The sequence below is a fragment of the Coturnix japonica genome, chromosome Z (genome assembly GCF_054131305.1).
Source record: "Coturnix japonica strain WE chromosome Z, WE-NBRP24, whole genome shotgun sequence".
NCBI classification, from domain to species: Eukaryota; Metazoa; Chordata; class Aves; order Galliformes; family Phasianidae; genus Coturnix; species Coturnix japonica.
The window spans coordinates 10869293-10886910 of NC_140702.1; the positions used below are offsets into that span (position 1 = coordinate 10869293).

Consider the following 17618-nt stretch of genomic DNA (forward strand, 5'->3'; position numbering starts at 1 on the left):
TATCTTATAATGTAGGCCCATTACATCAGAGGTGTATGTTGGTGGTATGGCAGTAGAGGATGTTTATAGCTGAGAATGAACCCCATGAATCAGAATTGATGTGCTCTGTTGTAGTTTCTGTGGAAATAAATAGGGGCATCACTTTCAGAGCAGGCAAACAGAGCAGATGAATGAATAGAATGGAACAGAAACAATTCCACCAGTAGTGGAGCAGATACCTTTAAAATTTGTGACCGCTTTTCACATGGAAGTGGGACAAGGAGTGTGAAATCTATTTTTAAAATCATAATTTTCTGCTACAACTGTAATGAGAAAGTCCTTGAAGTACAGGAATATCGTATGTCTCACAGGCTTGTATGTCAAGGCTTAGGAAAATGTGTATCCAGAAAGACAGTATAAAATTTGAACAAAGTAGTCTCCAGTATAGCTTTAGTACAAAAATCTTCCAACTGCAAAAAGCAAAATAATTTTTTATTTCCTTTGTCAGCTTCCTGATGTCTGTTTCCTGACTAAACCTGTTAAACTGTTCTATATTGTAAATAGAATGCAGTTCTTCATCATGGATTCTGCCCAGTTTTGCTACCTAATGTTTAAGACAATCCTTCAGGGCAGGGGTAAGGTCCATGACAGACAGGACTTTGCACTCTTCTGCTCTTTAGTAGATATAAAGCTAATGCACTCATACAGAAGATTTGAAATGTTTTTCCAAATCTGCCTAGTAGCACTGGGTCATTTACATAAGTGATGGAGGAATGGATGAGTGTTCAGAATTCCTTTAATCTATCTTGACTGCTAACAGCAAGCATGGCCATGGCAAACTACAGGACCTACCTACAGCTTTTAAAAACAGCACACTGCCACACATTTTCATCAATACATGTCTCAGTTTTCCATGAGGAGAGAAGTAAAACTCAAGGGAAGAAGTGAACCTGAGGAAGAAGTGGCTTATGCAAAGCTAATAAGAACTGCTGTTATAGCTCATCCTGTCTTTTTCTTCCTGACATACACAGAAGTAACTTTCTGTTACTTCAAATTTGACAGTTTCCCAAAGTACTCATCTGTTATTTTAAAATGTCCAATTGTATCATTCTTAAGTTTAATATGATATAACAATATATGCTTGCTTCTGTACATCATTTTCAAAATTAGTTTTGTCTGTCTGTCTATTCAGAAGAAAAGACATTGGTTTTCAAATAGATGAGCTTGATCTGTTGTACAGATAAAGCTGCATCGTCACACAAATGTTAATAGAAGCAGAAAGAGGAAAGTGGACAAGTCAAATAATAAAGCTACTCTGGTGCTTACTGTGACAGATTCTGTCTTGCTGCATTTGGAAAACAGCTTCAAATCAACAAAAAACATCTCAAATCCCACATGGTCACTATTCACTCATAAAAGAAACTGTATCACCTCTGGAATTTGGTATTTTAATTATTTCTAGTCAATATAAAGACACTAAATTTGTTTTCCTGTTTCTTAAATCCATGATAGCTTAAAAGGAATTGCAGTGTGGTTTGAGGAACCAAGCAGTTTTCTTTGCTGCCTAAATACAGTTTATCTATTCATCCCATGCAAAGCTGAACTTTCTTGTGTAAAAATTCAGGTCATCTCTCCAGAAACGAGACATCCAGTGCTTCATGTGAAGGCCTTTCAGCCATGCATGTTCCACCAGGCATCAGTTGTTTGCATAGGTTTTCTGTGGATTCAGTCCCATTTGCTCATGGGATTGAATACACACACTTCTCATTCAGAGATCAAATCATCCTTTGCAGGTGATTTAAAAGGACTGTGATAAGAAGTCTTAGGAGTCCCCTTAGGACAAAACACTTGCCCTCTCCACAATTCTGGGCCCTGAAGTTCCACCTGAATATTAACTTACACTGAATAGCTCTAGAATTGCAGACTGCTTTCTGTCACTTGAATTAATGGATCTTTACACTGCCAACTCTGTACATTCAGTGAACTGTTAAGAATTAACATGATAATGAAAGCACCACTCAAACAGCTAGTAAGATGCAGCTAGAATCAATATGAGGATTTGTGTGGAATTAATTCATATTCCCAGGTCAAACTCAAATTTGCATGGGCTCCTGCTCTTAATAAATCGGGTTTCTCTAAGAAGTTAGAAGTAGTAAGACAAGAGACTCCATGAACTCAACAGAGAATGCAAATTATACTTCACTGTTTAAACAGAGATGTGAAACTACAGCTTTAAACCACTGAGACAGTGTGGAAATTCCCCACTTCCCTCTTCTGTAGGAATGATTAGATGGGGATAGGGGACTTTGCAGCAGTCTGATCTGGCTGGAAAGCATTACCTTTTTTACTGTGCAATTTGCTTTCATCAAGACCAGTACAGCAGTGCAGACTTGCATTGGCCTGAGTGCATGAGTGACTCCAGCATGACATGATAGCAACAGAATACCTTATAATCCTCGCATCTCTGTGCTCCCATGATCTTAACCAGGCTGAATAGCTGGATTCTTCCATTTTGTTTCATTCCCTTTTAGCTAGCACACCACCTTATCTTAAAATACAGCAACACTCATGATAACGATTCAGGACTTCCTTCTGGAAACATAAATAACATTGAAATGTAATTTTTTTCTTGTGCTCAGAGCCAGAGCTCATTTTCACCTCCTGCCTCCCACATTCTAATTAATTTATTTGCAGATGTACAGCGTTAGGTTGGCATTAAAATCCCACTTCATTGCAGCCTGTCTCTATTTCTACGATGCATCCACAAAACACACCTGCAGTGTTATTATTAATCTCATGATGCAATGGGATTGTTACTCTCTGACTGGAGAAAATACTAAAAATTGGAAGAAAAAGAAACAAAGGTCAACACCCAGAATCCTCAAAGCAGCTTCTACTGGTGAACAGATACAATAATATCACATATCTAACGCAAAAATCCGTGATATTTTACTGACATAAACCCACACTCCCTTCGCATTTATCCTCCTCACACACAGGCCGCCGTTTACACAGCGAGCGGCGTTGCCGCGCATGCGCAGCGCTGGGGCTGAGGCTGCGCGGGCGGCTAAGGCGCATGGCTGCCGGGCTCTGAGGTGAGGCCGGGCGGTGGGTATGGAGGTCGGTGGGTCGCTCGGTCGCTGTGTCTTTCCCCTCGCTAAGGGAGAGCAGGTGGATTAGGCAGACGTGGAAGCTCAGCTACACAGGGTGTGGGACCTTTCCGAAGTGTAAAATAGCGCTTATCGGTGTGTGGAGTCGGGCGGCGCGGCCCGCAGCGGGTTGCGGTTGTGAGGGGGGCTCTGTATCGCCTGGCTGTGGCGATAGGTGTCCATAGGGCTCTGGGCCCCCATCAGCGCCTTTGGGCTTTTACAGACACTCGTGCCGGCGCTAATTTGAGTTCTGTGTTTGTTGCTGTGACTTGCAAGGAAGGTGGAACTGTGTGGTGTCATCACAGCGACTGCAGATTGGGGTTGGGAACTGCTGGGGGTTGGTGTCGTGGTTTGTCTCCGAGGAACGCAAAGCACTTTGCATTGCTGCTATTCTATTCTATTCTATTCTGTTCTGTTCTGTTCTGTTCTGTTCTATTCTATATATGCTGCTTGGGGGTTCAGCTTGTACCCCAGCCACTGCTAAGCCCCCTTTTTGTGACAGTGCTTGCCATACGTCAGTTCTCTTACAGCAGTTATTACTCATCATACTTGTATGGTGAGTAGAGGCTATTAGAGGTCTCTTTGACTCGCATCTATAAGTGTGCCACAGCATTATAAGGAAGATATATACATTATGAGCTTCCTTCTTGAAATGAAGCTTTCAGTGGTATCTCGGGTGTAGAAGCCAGAGCTGTCTCTTAAAGTTTTATTTGGAAACAAACCAAGATGTTGTAATGATGATCACAGCCCCTTTTTTTTTTCCCTAAAAAGTTCTGTATTTTAGGTAATGTTAGCTGATTTACAAGAGAAGAAGCAACCATGTCAGCTCTTTGTCCACCACCATCTCCTGCAGTTGCTAAAACAGAGATCTCTATGAATGGAGAATCGCCTTTATTAGCTGCCACTTTTGCATACTGGGACAATATCCTTGGCCCCCGAGTGAGGCACATCTGGGCCCCAAAGACAGATCAGGTACTTCTCAGTGATGGTGAAATAACTTTTCTTGCTAACCACACCCTGAATGGAGAAATACTTCGGAACGCAGAAAGTGGTGCAATAGATGTGAAGTTCTTTGTCTTGGCAGAGAAAAGGGTAATTATTGTGTCGTTAATCTTTGATGGAAACTGGAATGGAGACAGAAGCACATATGGACTATCAATTATACTTCCACAAAGTGAGCTTGCCTTCTACCTACCTCTTCACAGAGTGTGCGTGGATAGGTTAACGCATATTATAAGGAAAGGAAGAATATGGATGCATAAGGTAGGTTTATTGCTCATTACTAAAAGCAGTTGTTCTAGTTGTCTTTAGCAGAGCTGTTTTGTGACACCTGTTATGTGGCTGTCCGTGCACAAAAAATTCAGAGAATGCTGATTTCTGTAAAAACACAGAATTTTGAAAGTAAGATTTTATCCATGTGGCACTAAATTTGAGGATACGATTTTTATCTTTCTGATTTGACCTTTGTGGCCGCATTGTATTATTTATGCATACACAAGCATATTAAGCTATCGGGTTAAATTGGCTGTCCTGAGCAACTTGTTATCTCTCTGAATTTGATTTTAGTCATTGCTTTTAACTCTGTTAATTGTTGTATTTAAACCAGGTAGAATTATAAATTTGCTGTTCCAAATCTTTTTTTTTTTTTAATCTTTGAGATCTAAAGAAGACAATTGATGGAATTAATGCCATTCTACGTGTGTATTCAGTTCTACTTCTCAAAAAGGGTTTCAAGGGGTTCAGTAGGTGTTAAATTTTACAAAGCTAATATACATAATTTATTCCAATTATTAGTACTTTTGGAATCTGAAAAAAAAAGGAAAGTTAAAATACTTCTTTTATTTTAAGAATTGCAGCCCTTACCTTTTGGTGCATGATGGTTATTAAGTGAAAACTGTTTATGTATTTTTTTGTTAAAAATAAATAACATTCTAATAATAAAAACTAAAACCAAAAAAAGGATCTCTGTTGTCTTCATGGAGTACAAGTTGTCTTAGAGCAGTATGTTGCATGTCAGTTGTACTGTGTGTGGTGATGTGTTGTCTAATAATGTTTGTTCCTCTTCTGTTTTGAGGCCTCTAATAAACATATTTAAAACTTCCTTTTTAGCTGCTCTAATCTGAACTAATTTAGAGCCCCAAAATAAGCAGCTGACATTAATTTCTGCATTGTCATTTCCTTTTTATTAGACTAACAACTTCCATTGCTTCTTGCTGTATTGCCTAATGGTGGCCGGCAGTGTCTTCCTTCACATCTACCCTTGATAACATGAGTTTTATTTTTCAGAGGAAGGACAGGATTTAAGCCTTTGTTTTTGGTAGAGTAGGAGCACATTTATTTTATTCCTAAAAGCCTTTTCTTCTGCTAAACTTCAGCTTGTATCAAAATTACTATCTTCTGTTCTTGATTACATTCCTCTTCTTGTCGTTTAGTGTCTTCCCTATCAACTTGTAATGGTTGAGTGGTCAGATAATGGAGAGTGGTCAGATAAGAATTGTCGGTCCTTTGTAACTACTTCACATCTTCCCTCTTTTTGGACACTGATCTGTAACCCTCACTCGGAATGGCCTCAGGTGGCTTTAGGAATGACAGAATGTTTTCCACTAGTTTCCTATGAAGTTAGTCCTGATGTTTGTAGTTCTTTTTCAGATGATCTTGAAGTAGCTCACCAATTAAGTCAGCAAAGATAGAAAAAGATTCTAAAAATGGCACTTTTGTGTCTCTTTTATTTCTTTATTCTTATTCTTCTTTTCTTTTTTTCCTTTTTTTTTTTTTTCTTTGGAGGAGAAGAAAAATAAGCCCGCGTATATCTGCACCTGCAGTTTTTAACTAGAAGATGAAAATAGCACATTAAAACTGTAGAGTTAAACTGTAGAGTTACAGTGTAGAATAAAACCAGGCCTTATGACTGTAGTTCCTTGTTTAGGGGTAGTTCAGCAAATAAGGCTACTAAAAGAACAATTTAAGTGGTATGTGAAAGGTACTGTATATCTGCTCTGTCATTTCTAATAGATGTGGTGGTTTCCACTTCTCATGAGCTCTCTGTAGAGACACTCAGCAGCTCCAGACAGACTTGCAGAAGAGAAGAAACCTTCTGAACTCAAAGTCCAGGAAGGCCATGGAACAACATTCATACTGGCAAAGGCAAGCAACTTCAAGCAAGTCTTCTCTATGGGAACTGAAAACTTACATTTGCCTGAATTTTGTGCTCTGGAAGTTTGTCTAATGATTGTAGCAGTTACAGTTCTAGAAAGAAGTGGCTAAGGTTTGATCAGCCTGCAGTTCATGAAGCTGACTTCTTTTGAAGCAAAGCATCGTCAGTACTGAATATACCATATTTCACCATCTCAAGTCAAAGTGAATGTCACGATGCCCCCAAAGGAAACTGCTTAGTTCCAGTATTACTTTCCACGGATGCTTCTCTCAGGTGGTCAGACAGGTTTTACATCTGTTTTAGAGTAATTTGCTGCAGTTTGTCACCTGTTCATCTATTTGAAAAACATTGTGCCTCTTCTATCTGAGCTTGGTCAACTCCAAGCAGATCAGTCCCAGGAGACTGAAAGTAACCACTAAAAAGGCAACAATGTCTAAGAATATACTAAAAGATACTTGTATTATTATTTTTCCTCTCTCGTGCATGCTGTATTGGTTGCACCTGGGATTGAGGCTCAGCTGCTGATGAGTCTGTTGAGGACTTTGTCCAGTCTTTTGTACAGTGTATTTTGTGTAGCTTGAGGCTTTGTGTCTCCTGTACTTGGTCAACAGACAATGTTTTGAAGACCTGTCAGTGTCTCAAGATGTGGAAAAAAAAAAGTTTGGTGTTCCTAACTTCCTCAAACATTGCTTTCCTTATTTGGGAAATCTCATTCTTCTCTTATTGCATCGGGGACCATCAATCTCTACCTGACCCATCTGACATTCATGTAGTTCTGCACCATGTTCTGATCATTTGGCATTTTCTTGATCTTTAATGAAGAAAATGTTTATCATTGTCATCACACCCTCCATTATCTGCTACTCCTGCCCAAGCATGTGAGGGGTTTGGTGGGGGTTGGAGCACAGAACATTGATCTGTTTAAAATGATGTCACTTCCTACTAATGTCAGCACTGTAAAAGAAAAAGACTTGAACTTCGAAAGCATGACTCCGCAGGCAAGAAATTGTGCCATATGACTGTTGTGTGCATACGTATATGAACAAGTACCAGAGCATTTATATTTAACTGCTTCTCTTGCTCAGGAGAGGCAAGAGCATTTCCAGAAGATTGTCTTGGAAGGCACGGAGAGAATGGAGGATCAGGTAAGACTGTCTGGTAGATGCATATGGCACACGACCACAAAACTTTTGACTGGACCTGGTGATATTAGAAGTTGGTGCTGCTTCTATTTTTGAGATCCAAGAAGATACTTTGGACTGGCTGGTGACCTGACAAGCACAAAAGACATCCTTTCTGAAGACAGAATGTTGGAAGCTGTGGGAAAAAAATGAAGGAATATATGAAGTGGAAATCTATGAAGAACATTACCTTTCAGAAAGGGGAAGTCATTTGCTTGAACTTGAAGCTTTGTAAAGGTAGTAGCTTCCATGGGTATATGCTCTCCTCATATAAAGGTTGTTACCTCTTCAAGTGACAGATGTACACAGTATGTCATGTTGGAATGCTGTAGGAGGCATAGTGTATAATAGTGTTTCTGATGCTAAACATGGAATTGTTGCTTCAGTTTTCTTATGAAAGATGATATAGTTTTGTATGTTAGTAGCCTGTTTTTGTTTTCCTTCCATTGTTACTGAAAGACTTTCGATCTATAATGTTTAACAATAATTGCATGTAGCACGGTATGCTCAGATTATCTTATTACAAATATACCCTATGTTAGTCAAACAAACACCCTAGAAACGTAATTTTAGACTTGATGCTGAAAAGTGAATACATGTTTCCTGTTCATAATTGATGATGAGCAATGCCGAAGAAGTCTGTGGATCAGTTGACACTGATAACTACACTTTCAGACAATAGGAAGTTAAATGTGTTTTGCATATTTAGGTTGTTAGTAACTTCTTATAATGCACTTCAAGTGTTTTATTTACTGCACAGGGCCAGAGTATCATTCCAATGCTAACAGGAGAAGTTATTCCTGTAATGGAGCTCCTTTCATCTATGAAATCACACAGTGTTCCGGAAGAAATAGATGTAAGTTCCTATTTTCTTTACATTCTGAATTAGAAAATGATTTTGCCAGTATAATTTGGTACTCTCTGGAAGAAAAATAAACGTGTCATAAATTTCTGTACCCTTGAAGTTGTCCTAAATTCTGAGATGTACATCTTTTTTTTAATCTTTGTTCTTATTCCTCTGATTTTCAGATCAGTGACACAGTACTGAATGATGATGACATTGGGGATAGCTGTCATGAAGGCTTTCTTCTCAAGTATGAATTTCAATTCTGATTTATGCTGTAGTGAAATGGAATAAACTTAAGTGTGTATATGTAAATCTGTATTGGCATATGAATAGGTATTAGCTGTTCGACTTCTTCAGATTTTATTCTACCTAATGCTATAAAGCTTGTTTTCTTCTTAAAATAATGGCTCTGGGCTAACAGCTGCAGCTCTCTTAACATTGTCACGGAGTCATTTGCTTGATAATAGAATCCATATGAAATCCAGTTTTTCTTGATACTTAAAGTCTGTGAGTATATAAGTCATGGGCTTATGTCTTTATATAAGACACCCCCTGCCAAAACAAACAAACAAACAATAAAAACCAAGAATTGTGAAAATAAAGTCACGCTTTTTTAGTAACCTCCAAATGAAACTAAACATCTGTTTCTGCCCCTAAGGAGGAAATCAGGTGGCCTTAAGCCTAACCCTTTAAAAGAAAATTGGTAAGATAAATAGTATCCGGTCCAGTATAAAGCCCACCTCTAGGATTTCAGAGTCCAGATGTAGTTGCTATTGTCCATATAAATTAGAGGTGTTTAATAGAACTGTGTATCTATTTTTATTTCCAGTGCAATTAGCTCACATCTGCAGACCTGTGGTTGTTCTGTGGTTGTAGGAAGCAGTGCGGAAAAAGTTAATAAGGTAATATACCTTCTAATAAATGAATCTTAAATGCTGATTGTCAGTAGTGTTAGCATGTTATTGAAACAAGGTTTGTGTATAAGCATACTTGTGGAAGGAAGAGAGAATGTTTTTGGTTGATTGGTTATCTTACTGTTTATAATTTTGCCTAAAAATTGCCTTGTCAGTTGTATTCTGGGAACTATAAGAAAATGAGTGACTGTAATTTATTTGATGCTACACATCTAAAATAATTTTGCTACCTAAATTGTACAATCTGAATAAGTAGCAGCTGATTTGCTGCAGTTAGCAAAGTCAGTGAATATTGTATAAGAAATGATTATCTGCATAATTTTGCTTGTTGTGGGGAACAAATGTGCTTCATCATAATGAACTGCTTGCGCTTTCTGGGACTTCAAAGCTATTGCATCCATACTTACACACACATTAAAACAGGCAAGATTACTGGGATCTTAAACCGTATTTCCAGCAGTACCTCTGAATGGAGAAGTGTGAAATGTGTAAGTATCACTATGGTCTGTGTAGGAATAAAAGATCACTTTTGGAAGCAGTCATTCCAGAATAAGAAAATAAATGTTTTTCTGGTAGACGTGCTTTTTCCTAAGTTGTTGTTATTCTTAACTCTCTTGTAAGCCTGTTATCAAATAATTTGAACCAACTTGAAATTATAACTTGAACTGCTTTTTCTCTAATGTTTTTGTGTATATGAGGGTTTCTTGGTGTTCACTTTAAGCTTAATGAGTATGTGAAGGAAAAAACAAATGAAGATGTTTTCCTTATGTAGAATTCCTCAGGTACCTTTTTGTACACAGCTTTTTGATTATACCAAATTGATTCTTTCAGATAAATTGAAATCAATTGCTGGAGGAGATACTCTTCTGTTTGCAGTTCATTTAAGTATTTCTTAAAGCGTATTTCTTTACAGGTTACTGTAATGTGTGTGGGTTTTGTTCAGAAAGATTTGCCTTTGACTTGCTTTTAATTAGGCTATAAGACAACCATCTCCTCTAATAAAACCACTGAAGTCAGTTTTCAGTCAGGATATTCAGAGGCAAATTATGAAGAAATTGCTGTTTTCTTAGAGAATGTACTTCACAAAATCAAACAGCACACTTTGTTTCAGAGATGTAAGTTTTACACATGGCTAAGATAGCATAGTAATTAATAAGGAGGCTTCGAGATCTGAATGGTTATTGTTGTGTATGTTGATAAGCTGGCTGCTTTGGGGAAAAATAAAGAAGACTGTGTAAAAATGTGAGTCTCATGATCTATCCAGGGAAAATGAATTCCATACATCTTACATGAATCCTTATCAGTAGCGTGCTCATTGTGTTATGGTGTTGTGTTCCAACATAATTGCTTTCTTAGTGATACACCTTAGCTTTCTTTAATGCAAAACAAACAAACAAACACCTACTGCACCTTGCATTCATCCAAACATGTATGTTTGACTCTGTCAGAAATATGTGTTTGTGTTTGGAGATGATTGCTTGCAGCTGTTGCAGTGTAGGAGCTTGAAGTAATTAAGTGTCTTTGTTGCTTTTAATGGAGAGTTTAAGGAAATTAATGAGGAAATAAGTGTGGATGCTTATAAAATTGAATGGGCCTAATTAGAAACAATGGCTGACATTCCACTATGGAATGAATAAAATAAGTGGTTTAAAAGGCTAGAGAATAATTACAGAAACTCATGTTTTTGTAATAGGAAGAAGCATAACAAAAGTTATTTCTTCTGTTTAGCTGGCTAAAAAAGAAGTTGCCAAAATTCTTCTCCATTTGACAGGAAGTTGGATTTCCATGGCTTGCATCTTAATTATTTAAACATGTAACTGTTCTCTGATGTCACTCAGGTTTTGTCTTTTCTTGTCAACAGGTTTAAGTCAGAAATCGCATGTGCAGATCAGTTAATTCCTGGAATTTTCTTGTTTTTCAAAACTGTTCTTTGCAATGCAGATTGTGAGAACATTGTGCCTGTTCCTTACACCATCGGAGCGGAAGTGTTCCAGACTCTGTAGAAGTGAGTCTTCTTTCAAGTACGAGTCAGGGCTTTTTGTTCAAGGTTTACTCAAAGTAAGTATACTTAAGAGAGTTCTGTTCCTGTATGGTTTTAGAACATTCTTCAGTGCATGTATGCACATAAGAAATGTAGGCAAATTTATACACACATCCATGTTCAAAGAAATTTGTCATTTTCCCTTGAGTTCTTCTTGATGCTTATTTAGGGCTTATTTGACGTTACAATTCCTAGCCAGTCTTTTTATGACCCAGGAATTTCTTTTGTTGTGTGTCACTGAGAATCACTCCGGTTGCTCAAGGTACAAGAGTAACAATCTTTTGCCTGCTTGGGACTAGAATCCCAAAAACGATACAAAACCAAAAGAGAACTGTCTTATGTCAATACTACAGTTTCCAAGTATTTTAAAAGAGCTATAGCAATTATTGAGGGCAAGTAGAAGGGTAATGCTCTTTGCTCTGAAGAGCAGTCTAAATCTGACAAGTAAGTGTAATACTATAATGTTGATGAGTTCAGGAACCAGGTGATACATGTAATGCACAACTTACCTCCAGACTTTCACTGTTACATTAAGGGAATTGCGCAGTGTTGAGAATATTTTACTGACTACAACTATTGTTTCTCTCAAACAAAATATGTGTAAAGAGATGGAATTGAAAAGATTGGATTGATATTTTCATATTGTTTTGTTGCAATATAGCTTTTTAAAAAAAAATTAAAGACAACTCTTTTTTTTTCCCCAAAAAAAATCCAGGATGCAACAGGAAGTTTTGTGTTGCCCTTCCGTCAAGTAATGTATGCTCCATACCCTACTACACATATAGATGTAGATGTCAACACAGTGAAGCAGATGCCCCCCTGTCATGAACACATCTACAACCAACGGCGGTATATGAGGTCTGAGCTGACAGCATTTTGGAGAGCTAATTCAGATGAAGAAATGTCTCAAGATCCTATTATCCACACAGATGAGAGTTTCACACCTGATTTGTACGTACTCTGCTCTCACACTTCTTAAAGTCGCTTGATTTGAGATGAGGTAGTAAAGCGTAAAGCGTACTTTCTAATACAGAACAGGAGGATTTTTTGCTTCTAAGAAGCAATTGGTAATTGAATTTGTTTTGCAGAATTTACCAGCTCTCTCAGACCTTTTGTTGCATTAAGCGTTACTGAAATTCTGTGATATTTCTGATGGTGTTATGTTAATATTATTGCCCGTTTTAAATAGGGATATGCCAGAGCTAAGTGTATTTGATAAAGCTCAGTGGCTTTTCTGGGTTTAGCATATTTCTCCTGGAAGTGCTACCTTTCAGTAACAGGATTATAATTCACTAAAATTTTTAATACACTTTACATTTCTGCCAGCTTGTAAATTGTAATGGTATTACTGTGCACCACTGCTGAACATTTACTGTCTTCTCATGGTTGTACCACGTTATACTATTTTTTTTTTTCCCCCTTAGAAATGTTTTTCAAGATATCCTGCATCGAGACACATTTGTAAAAGCCTTCCTGGATCAGGTAATAATTGCTTCAGGAGCTAAAGAACTGTACTTTAACATCTAGTATCAATTTATCATGGTGTTGGTTTAACTTATGCTGGTATGGTACCTCTTTTTTCAATCACAGTTGCTGTCCCAATTAACACTGTGATGTTTTTCTGCATATTGCAGAAGGCATCAAGACCTGACCATTTCAAATGCATGCCTGGTAGTACATGTGATTAACAAAAATACACTGTTTTGTTATTTGTAGTATTCATATAATACCAAAACTCCTTATTATGTATGAAAAGCAAAGTATGTTTTCTATTATTCTGCAGCTGTGTTTACACTATTGAAAAAAACAAAAGACAAAAAAACCTACCAGACTGAGATTCACTTCAGACCATTTTTAAAGCTAAAATAATACTTCACCTGAATAGAATTGTAAAACAGCTTAATTTATTGCATCTGTACAACAAGAGTAAGAATCTTCAGTGTGCCTACAAATCTGCTGTTATGGTGCGATATTTGATGTTGATAAAATGATTCTTGAATTTCTACATCCAGCTAATTTTCTCATATAATTTTTAACAGATCTTTCATCTGAAACCTGGCTTGTCTCTGAGGAGTACATTCCTTGCACAGTTTCTGCTAGTCCTTCACAGGAAAGCCTTAACTTTAATAAAGTACATAGAGGATGACACGTAAGTGAACAGATAATAGAAAGCAGGCATCGAGAAACTTATTTTGTTCTTCTGTGCAAAGCTTCTTTTTATTTTCTTGCAGGCAGAAAGGAAAAAAGCCTTTTAAATCTCTTCATAGCTTAAAGATAGATCTCGACCTAACAGCAGAGGGCGATCTTAACATAATAATGGCTTTGGCTGAGAAGATTAAACCTGGTCTACACTCCTTCATCTTTGGGAGGCCATTCTACATCAGCATGCAAGAGCGTGATATGCTAATGACATTTTAAAATTCTCCACAGTTAATGTGTAATATTGCATGGCACTAAAAGAAATCTGTCATCCCGAGCACCATGCTTGTGACAATCATTGAGCTGGTTAACAGCGGGTCAGTAGAAACAGAGTAACACTACAGTCTGTCTGAAGCAGTCTTGTTGAAGGGGATATCAACATAGCATGATTTAAATGAATGCATTTTATTCTGTGTGCTTTTTCAGTAGTAAAAGTAAATAAGATCAGAAGTTCCTTTGCTGTGTGGGCTCCCTAGGTAATTTTGAACATACACTGGATAAAGAAACGTGTTTTCATTTTCTTTCCATACAAATATCTTTCAGGTGTGTCAGTTCAATGCAATGAGTTCAATACAGTATTTTTAGTGTTTCCATTAAAAAAACACTGTGTATGTCCTCTCTAATTGGGGAGGCTCAGGAGTTTTAAATAAGAGTTTTTTAAAGCATTCTTTTATATATGATACAATTCTGAGATATACCTTCCCATATCTCTATTTAAAAGACAACTGGCTTCTTCATTACAGCTTTTAATGGTCAAGGACTTGGTTTTCTGTTTTTAGTTGTTTAGGTTTTTTTGTTTGTTGTGTTTGTTTGTCTGTTTTTTTAATGTACTCTAGAGCGCTGTTTCTGCAAGCAATGTGTTGGCTATTAGCATAAGTGGTAGCACCCTGCACACTGGAATTGGGTCATTATTTAAGCAGCTTTCTGCATGTAAATGCCAACCAGGATATTCTGTCACAGGCTGTTGAGCCATCCGGCTGTTGAGTGTTCGGTGATCCAGCATTATTGAGCTTTTTCAAAGCACAGAGCAGACAACTTTGTGTCATTCAACAGCAATTGTCGGTCTTTGTGTCTAAACTGCAGCGGCTGCTTTGTCTGTTGGCAGCTAGAATGATAAGATTCAGATTAAAGCATTAGGCCTTTCCAAAGAACAATAGGGTGATAGCCACGCTGGAAGATAAAACTAATTCTTTGTACACTGCGATTAATATGTTTATTAATCCCGATAAAGAGATCAGCACAGCTTTCAGCTTGCGTGATTAGCATTTTACTAAGTGAATTCAAGCCAATAATCTTTCCAGTCTTCTTAGTTCACAGTCAGCAAATATTCATCTTTGCTTTGCTTGAAAATAACACAGTTTAGAACTCCATTAACAGTGAAAGTTGCAGTGTCGAGTTAACCAGACTTATTCTTTGACAGTGTGGGCAAGTTTGGTCGGTGTGTTATATTGAGAGCAGAGATTAATCTGCACTGTGTGGTGATAAAGTTATTTCTGGACAAAGCAGAAATGTGTTTGTTTCACATTTTAGTGTAACCCCATAGCTCTTTCTTCACTGTAAAGGAGCTACATGTGTGATTTGAGAAGGTACTGTTGCCTTGTTAGTTACAATTGTTTGTAACATTCCTTCACTATAACAGAAATATGTGCCATTTTCTGTGAATAAAAAATCAGCTGTGCTGTGTTACCTTTGTTACAGTACGTGGCCCTTTTTGTGCTGTACACGTATGTTGGACTCCTGCAATATGAGCTCAGTGTTTTACCCAAAGAACTTGTCAGAAACGTGACTTCAGCTATGTGTGCTGACATTCTGTTTGCCTTACTAACACTATAATTTCCCCTTGCGTTTTCAGCCAGTTTATCCATTAGAAAAGAGGCTGGTTGATAAGTTTTTACTCTGTTGCCTAAGGTTGTGATAAATGATGTCATGAACTCTTATCAAAATTCTAATGCAGAATTTGTGTTTGAGGACTAAAGAGCTTCCAGTGCGCTGCTGAATTCAATTACTTCAGCTTCACAGGCATTGGAAACTTCACATGGACACCATTAACAGCAGAACTCTGATTATGGAACATGCTGCCACTTTGAAATGACTAAAAGCTGGAAACATATCAGTTACTACCTTTATTGCACAACTGTCACTAGTGCAGAATGTATAGTGAAGTAAGTTATTAAAAGCATCTGCATGCTGTGTTGTAAATCTTGCTCAGGAAAAATACTATTAAAGTTTATGCCAATTTTTTTATTTTAATTCCTGCTTTGTTGCTTGTTGTTGTGTTTTGGTTTTTCTTTTAATAGAATGTCTGTATCTGATGGGATCGTTATTGTTTATCATTTAAAATAAAGAAGAAACCTTTTTCTTGTTAAAATAAAAATACCTGCATTCTGAGCTGGTGAGATAGAGGCTGTCACTGATGTTCAGCCATATGATGCAACTCGGTGTCTGACTGCTCTCCTTTTTAAAATGACAAGCTTCTAGAAATCTCCAAATCTAGTTTCTCTGTTTCTGATGAGGAGTTGTCAGCTTCCACTGAGACCAGCTGTGAGTTACTGGGCCTCTGATGTTGCTGTACCAAATAGTGTTATTGTGCTCTTTGTAGCTGCTTGTCCCAGCTTCAGCTGTGACAGAGTAATTTTTCTTTACAGTGTCTGGTATGGTGCTGCTCTTGAGGATGATAACAGTGTTCATAACACACTGATGTCTTAGTTGTTGCTAAGAGCAACTGTACTGAGCCAAGGGCATTTTAGTGTCTCAGCTTTTCCTACAGTCTTCTATATATCAGTATGTCACAATGTTAGTTTTCTTCCAGAATAAAACGGGTGCTTTGTTAATGTTCTTATTCCTGAGCCATCAGTATGACACACTAATTTAGTGCCAAAAGTTCTACCTGGTGTTCCCTATTGGGAAGTTATGGTTAAGCAGTAATTGTTATGGCTCCTGAATGGGCACAACACCTGGCAATACTCCATAGCAGTCTGTCTGTCCTTACCAGGTTGTTCACTGGATATAAATGAAGTAATCCTGTTACTTATCACATCACGCTGTTTGTAGCAATGTCCAGAGGTTTCAAACAACTAAAAAGTATTATGAAAATGGGACATAATCCTAATAGTGACCACTGACTAAGTCTGACTTCAGTTGAAACTGAAATAAATGAGCAGTTATACAAGGAACGTCTATCTTTGGTTACCATACAGGGCAGCCACTGGTGGCTGGTTGTTCAGCCCTTTGCCCAAAGCAGAACAACTTCCGTCAAAGCTGATTTTGAGCCTTTACCATAAGTTTCAAAGCAAAGTTTGGTGCCTTGATATGTTAAAGGCTGGATGAGGAGCTACAAGATGTGGTGTAGTGGCTTGTGGTAGCAGTGGTTATGGGAGGACAGTTGGACTAGATGATCTTGTAGGTTGTTTCCAACCTTGTGATTCTATGACTCTATGAAAGGCAAATGTCTGAAGCTTGATCTCATGTATCCAGTAATAAGCCAAAATGTTTGAGACTGCAACAGCCAAAAGCACACTTGTGAAGTTTGGAATTCAGTGCCAGTTTCTCTTCCATTTAGAAAATTGTCTCACTGTAGTAAGAGAAGGTGCCTTTTATTCCAACTTCTTTTCAACATGGCTAATGTTTGCCAAACTTGATTTTTAGTAGAAGCAGAAACATAGGAGATTACAGGCCAGGGAATACTGAAATTTGGTGGAGCAGACTGCATAAACAGTCATTCACTTGTTGCTGCCAAGTGTTCACAAGTGCCAGCAGTGCGATGAGCCTTCCTCATTCATCTGTAGGGATGTATGGGAGAGTTTGTCCTTGCTGAGGCTTAGGTCTGTTTTGCAGCCTCTGTTTGCCAGAGGTTAATCCCACACTGCACTGAGGTCTGCAGTGACAACAGTATTTAGAAATAATTTCTGATAACCTGGATTCTGGAGGAAGGACTTTCTGGCCTTTAGGATTTCCTTACTAGCCAAAGGCAGCTGTGCAGATTATCAAGGGTCCGGGCAATAATTAATGACTGATTAACTTCATACTGTGTTTTGGCAGGCAATTGGACACTGGCAAGCTGAGGAAAATACTGGGTTCAGTCTGCTGCTAACACAGTTACTGCCAAGGTTCGACACTTCCCCAGCAGGTCAGAGGCTGAAGATGCAAACCAATGC

The 17618-nt window shown here is 37.9% G+C and overlaps 1 protein-coding gene across 5 annotated transcripts; it reads left to right on the top strand.

The window, feature by feature from the left end:
* The first annotated feature begins 3030 nt into the window (after window positions 1-3030).
* C9orf72 (C9orf72-SMCR8 complex subunit) lies at window positions 3031-15852 on the top strand. Of its 5 annotated transcripts, none has more exons than XM_015849911.3 (11): window positions 3031-3074; window positions 3900-4391; window positions 7368-7427; window positions 8224-8319; window positions 8493-8557; window positions 9140-9212; window positions 11166-11282; window positions 11981-12216; window positions 12690-12747; window positions 13305-13414; window positions 13497-15852. In XM_015849911.3, the coding sequence occupies exons 2-11, from the start codon at window positions 3948-3950 to the stop codon at window positions 13681-13683; spliced, it is 1446 nt and encodes a 481-aa protein (XP_015705397.1). In that variant the 5' UTR covers window positions 3031-3074; window positions 3900-3947; the 3' UTR covers window positions 13684-15852. The 5 variants fall into 5 exon arrangements, with proteins under 5 accessions (XP_015705397.1, XP_015705398.1, XP_015705399.1 ...); XM_015849912.3 differs by having other exon boundaries at window positions 3913-4391; XM_085528097.1 differs by lacking the exon at window positions 3031-3074 and adding an exon at window positions 7522-7700 and having other exon boundaries at window positions 4197-4391.
* Window positions 15853-17618: the final 1766 nt, after the last annotated feature.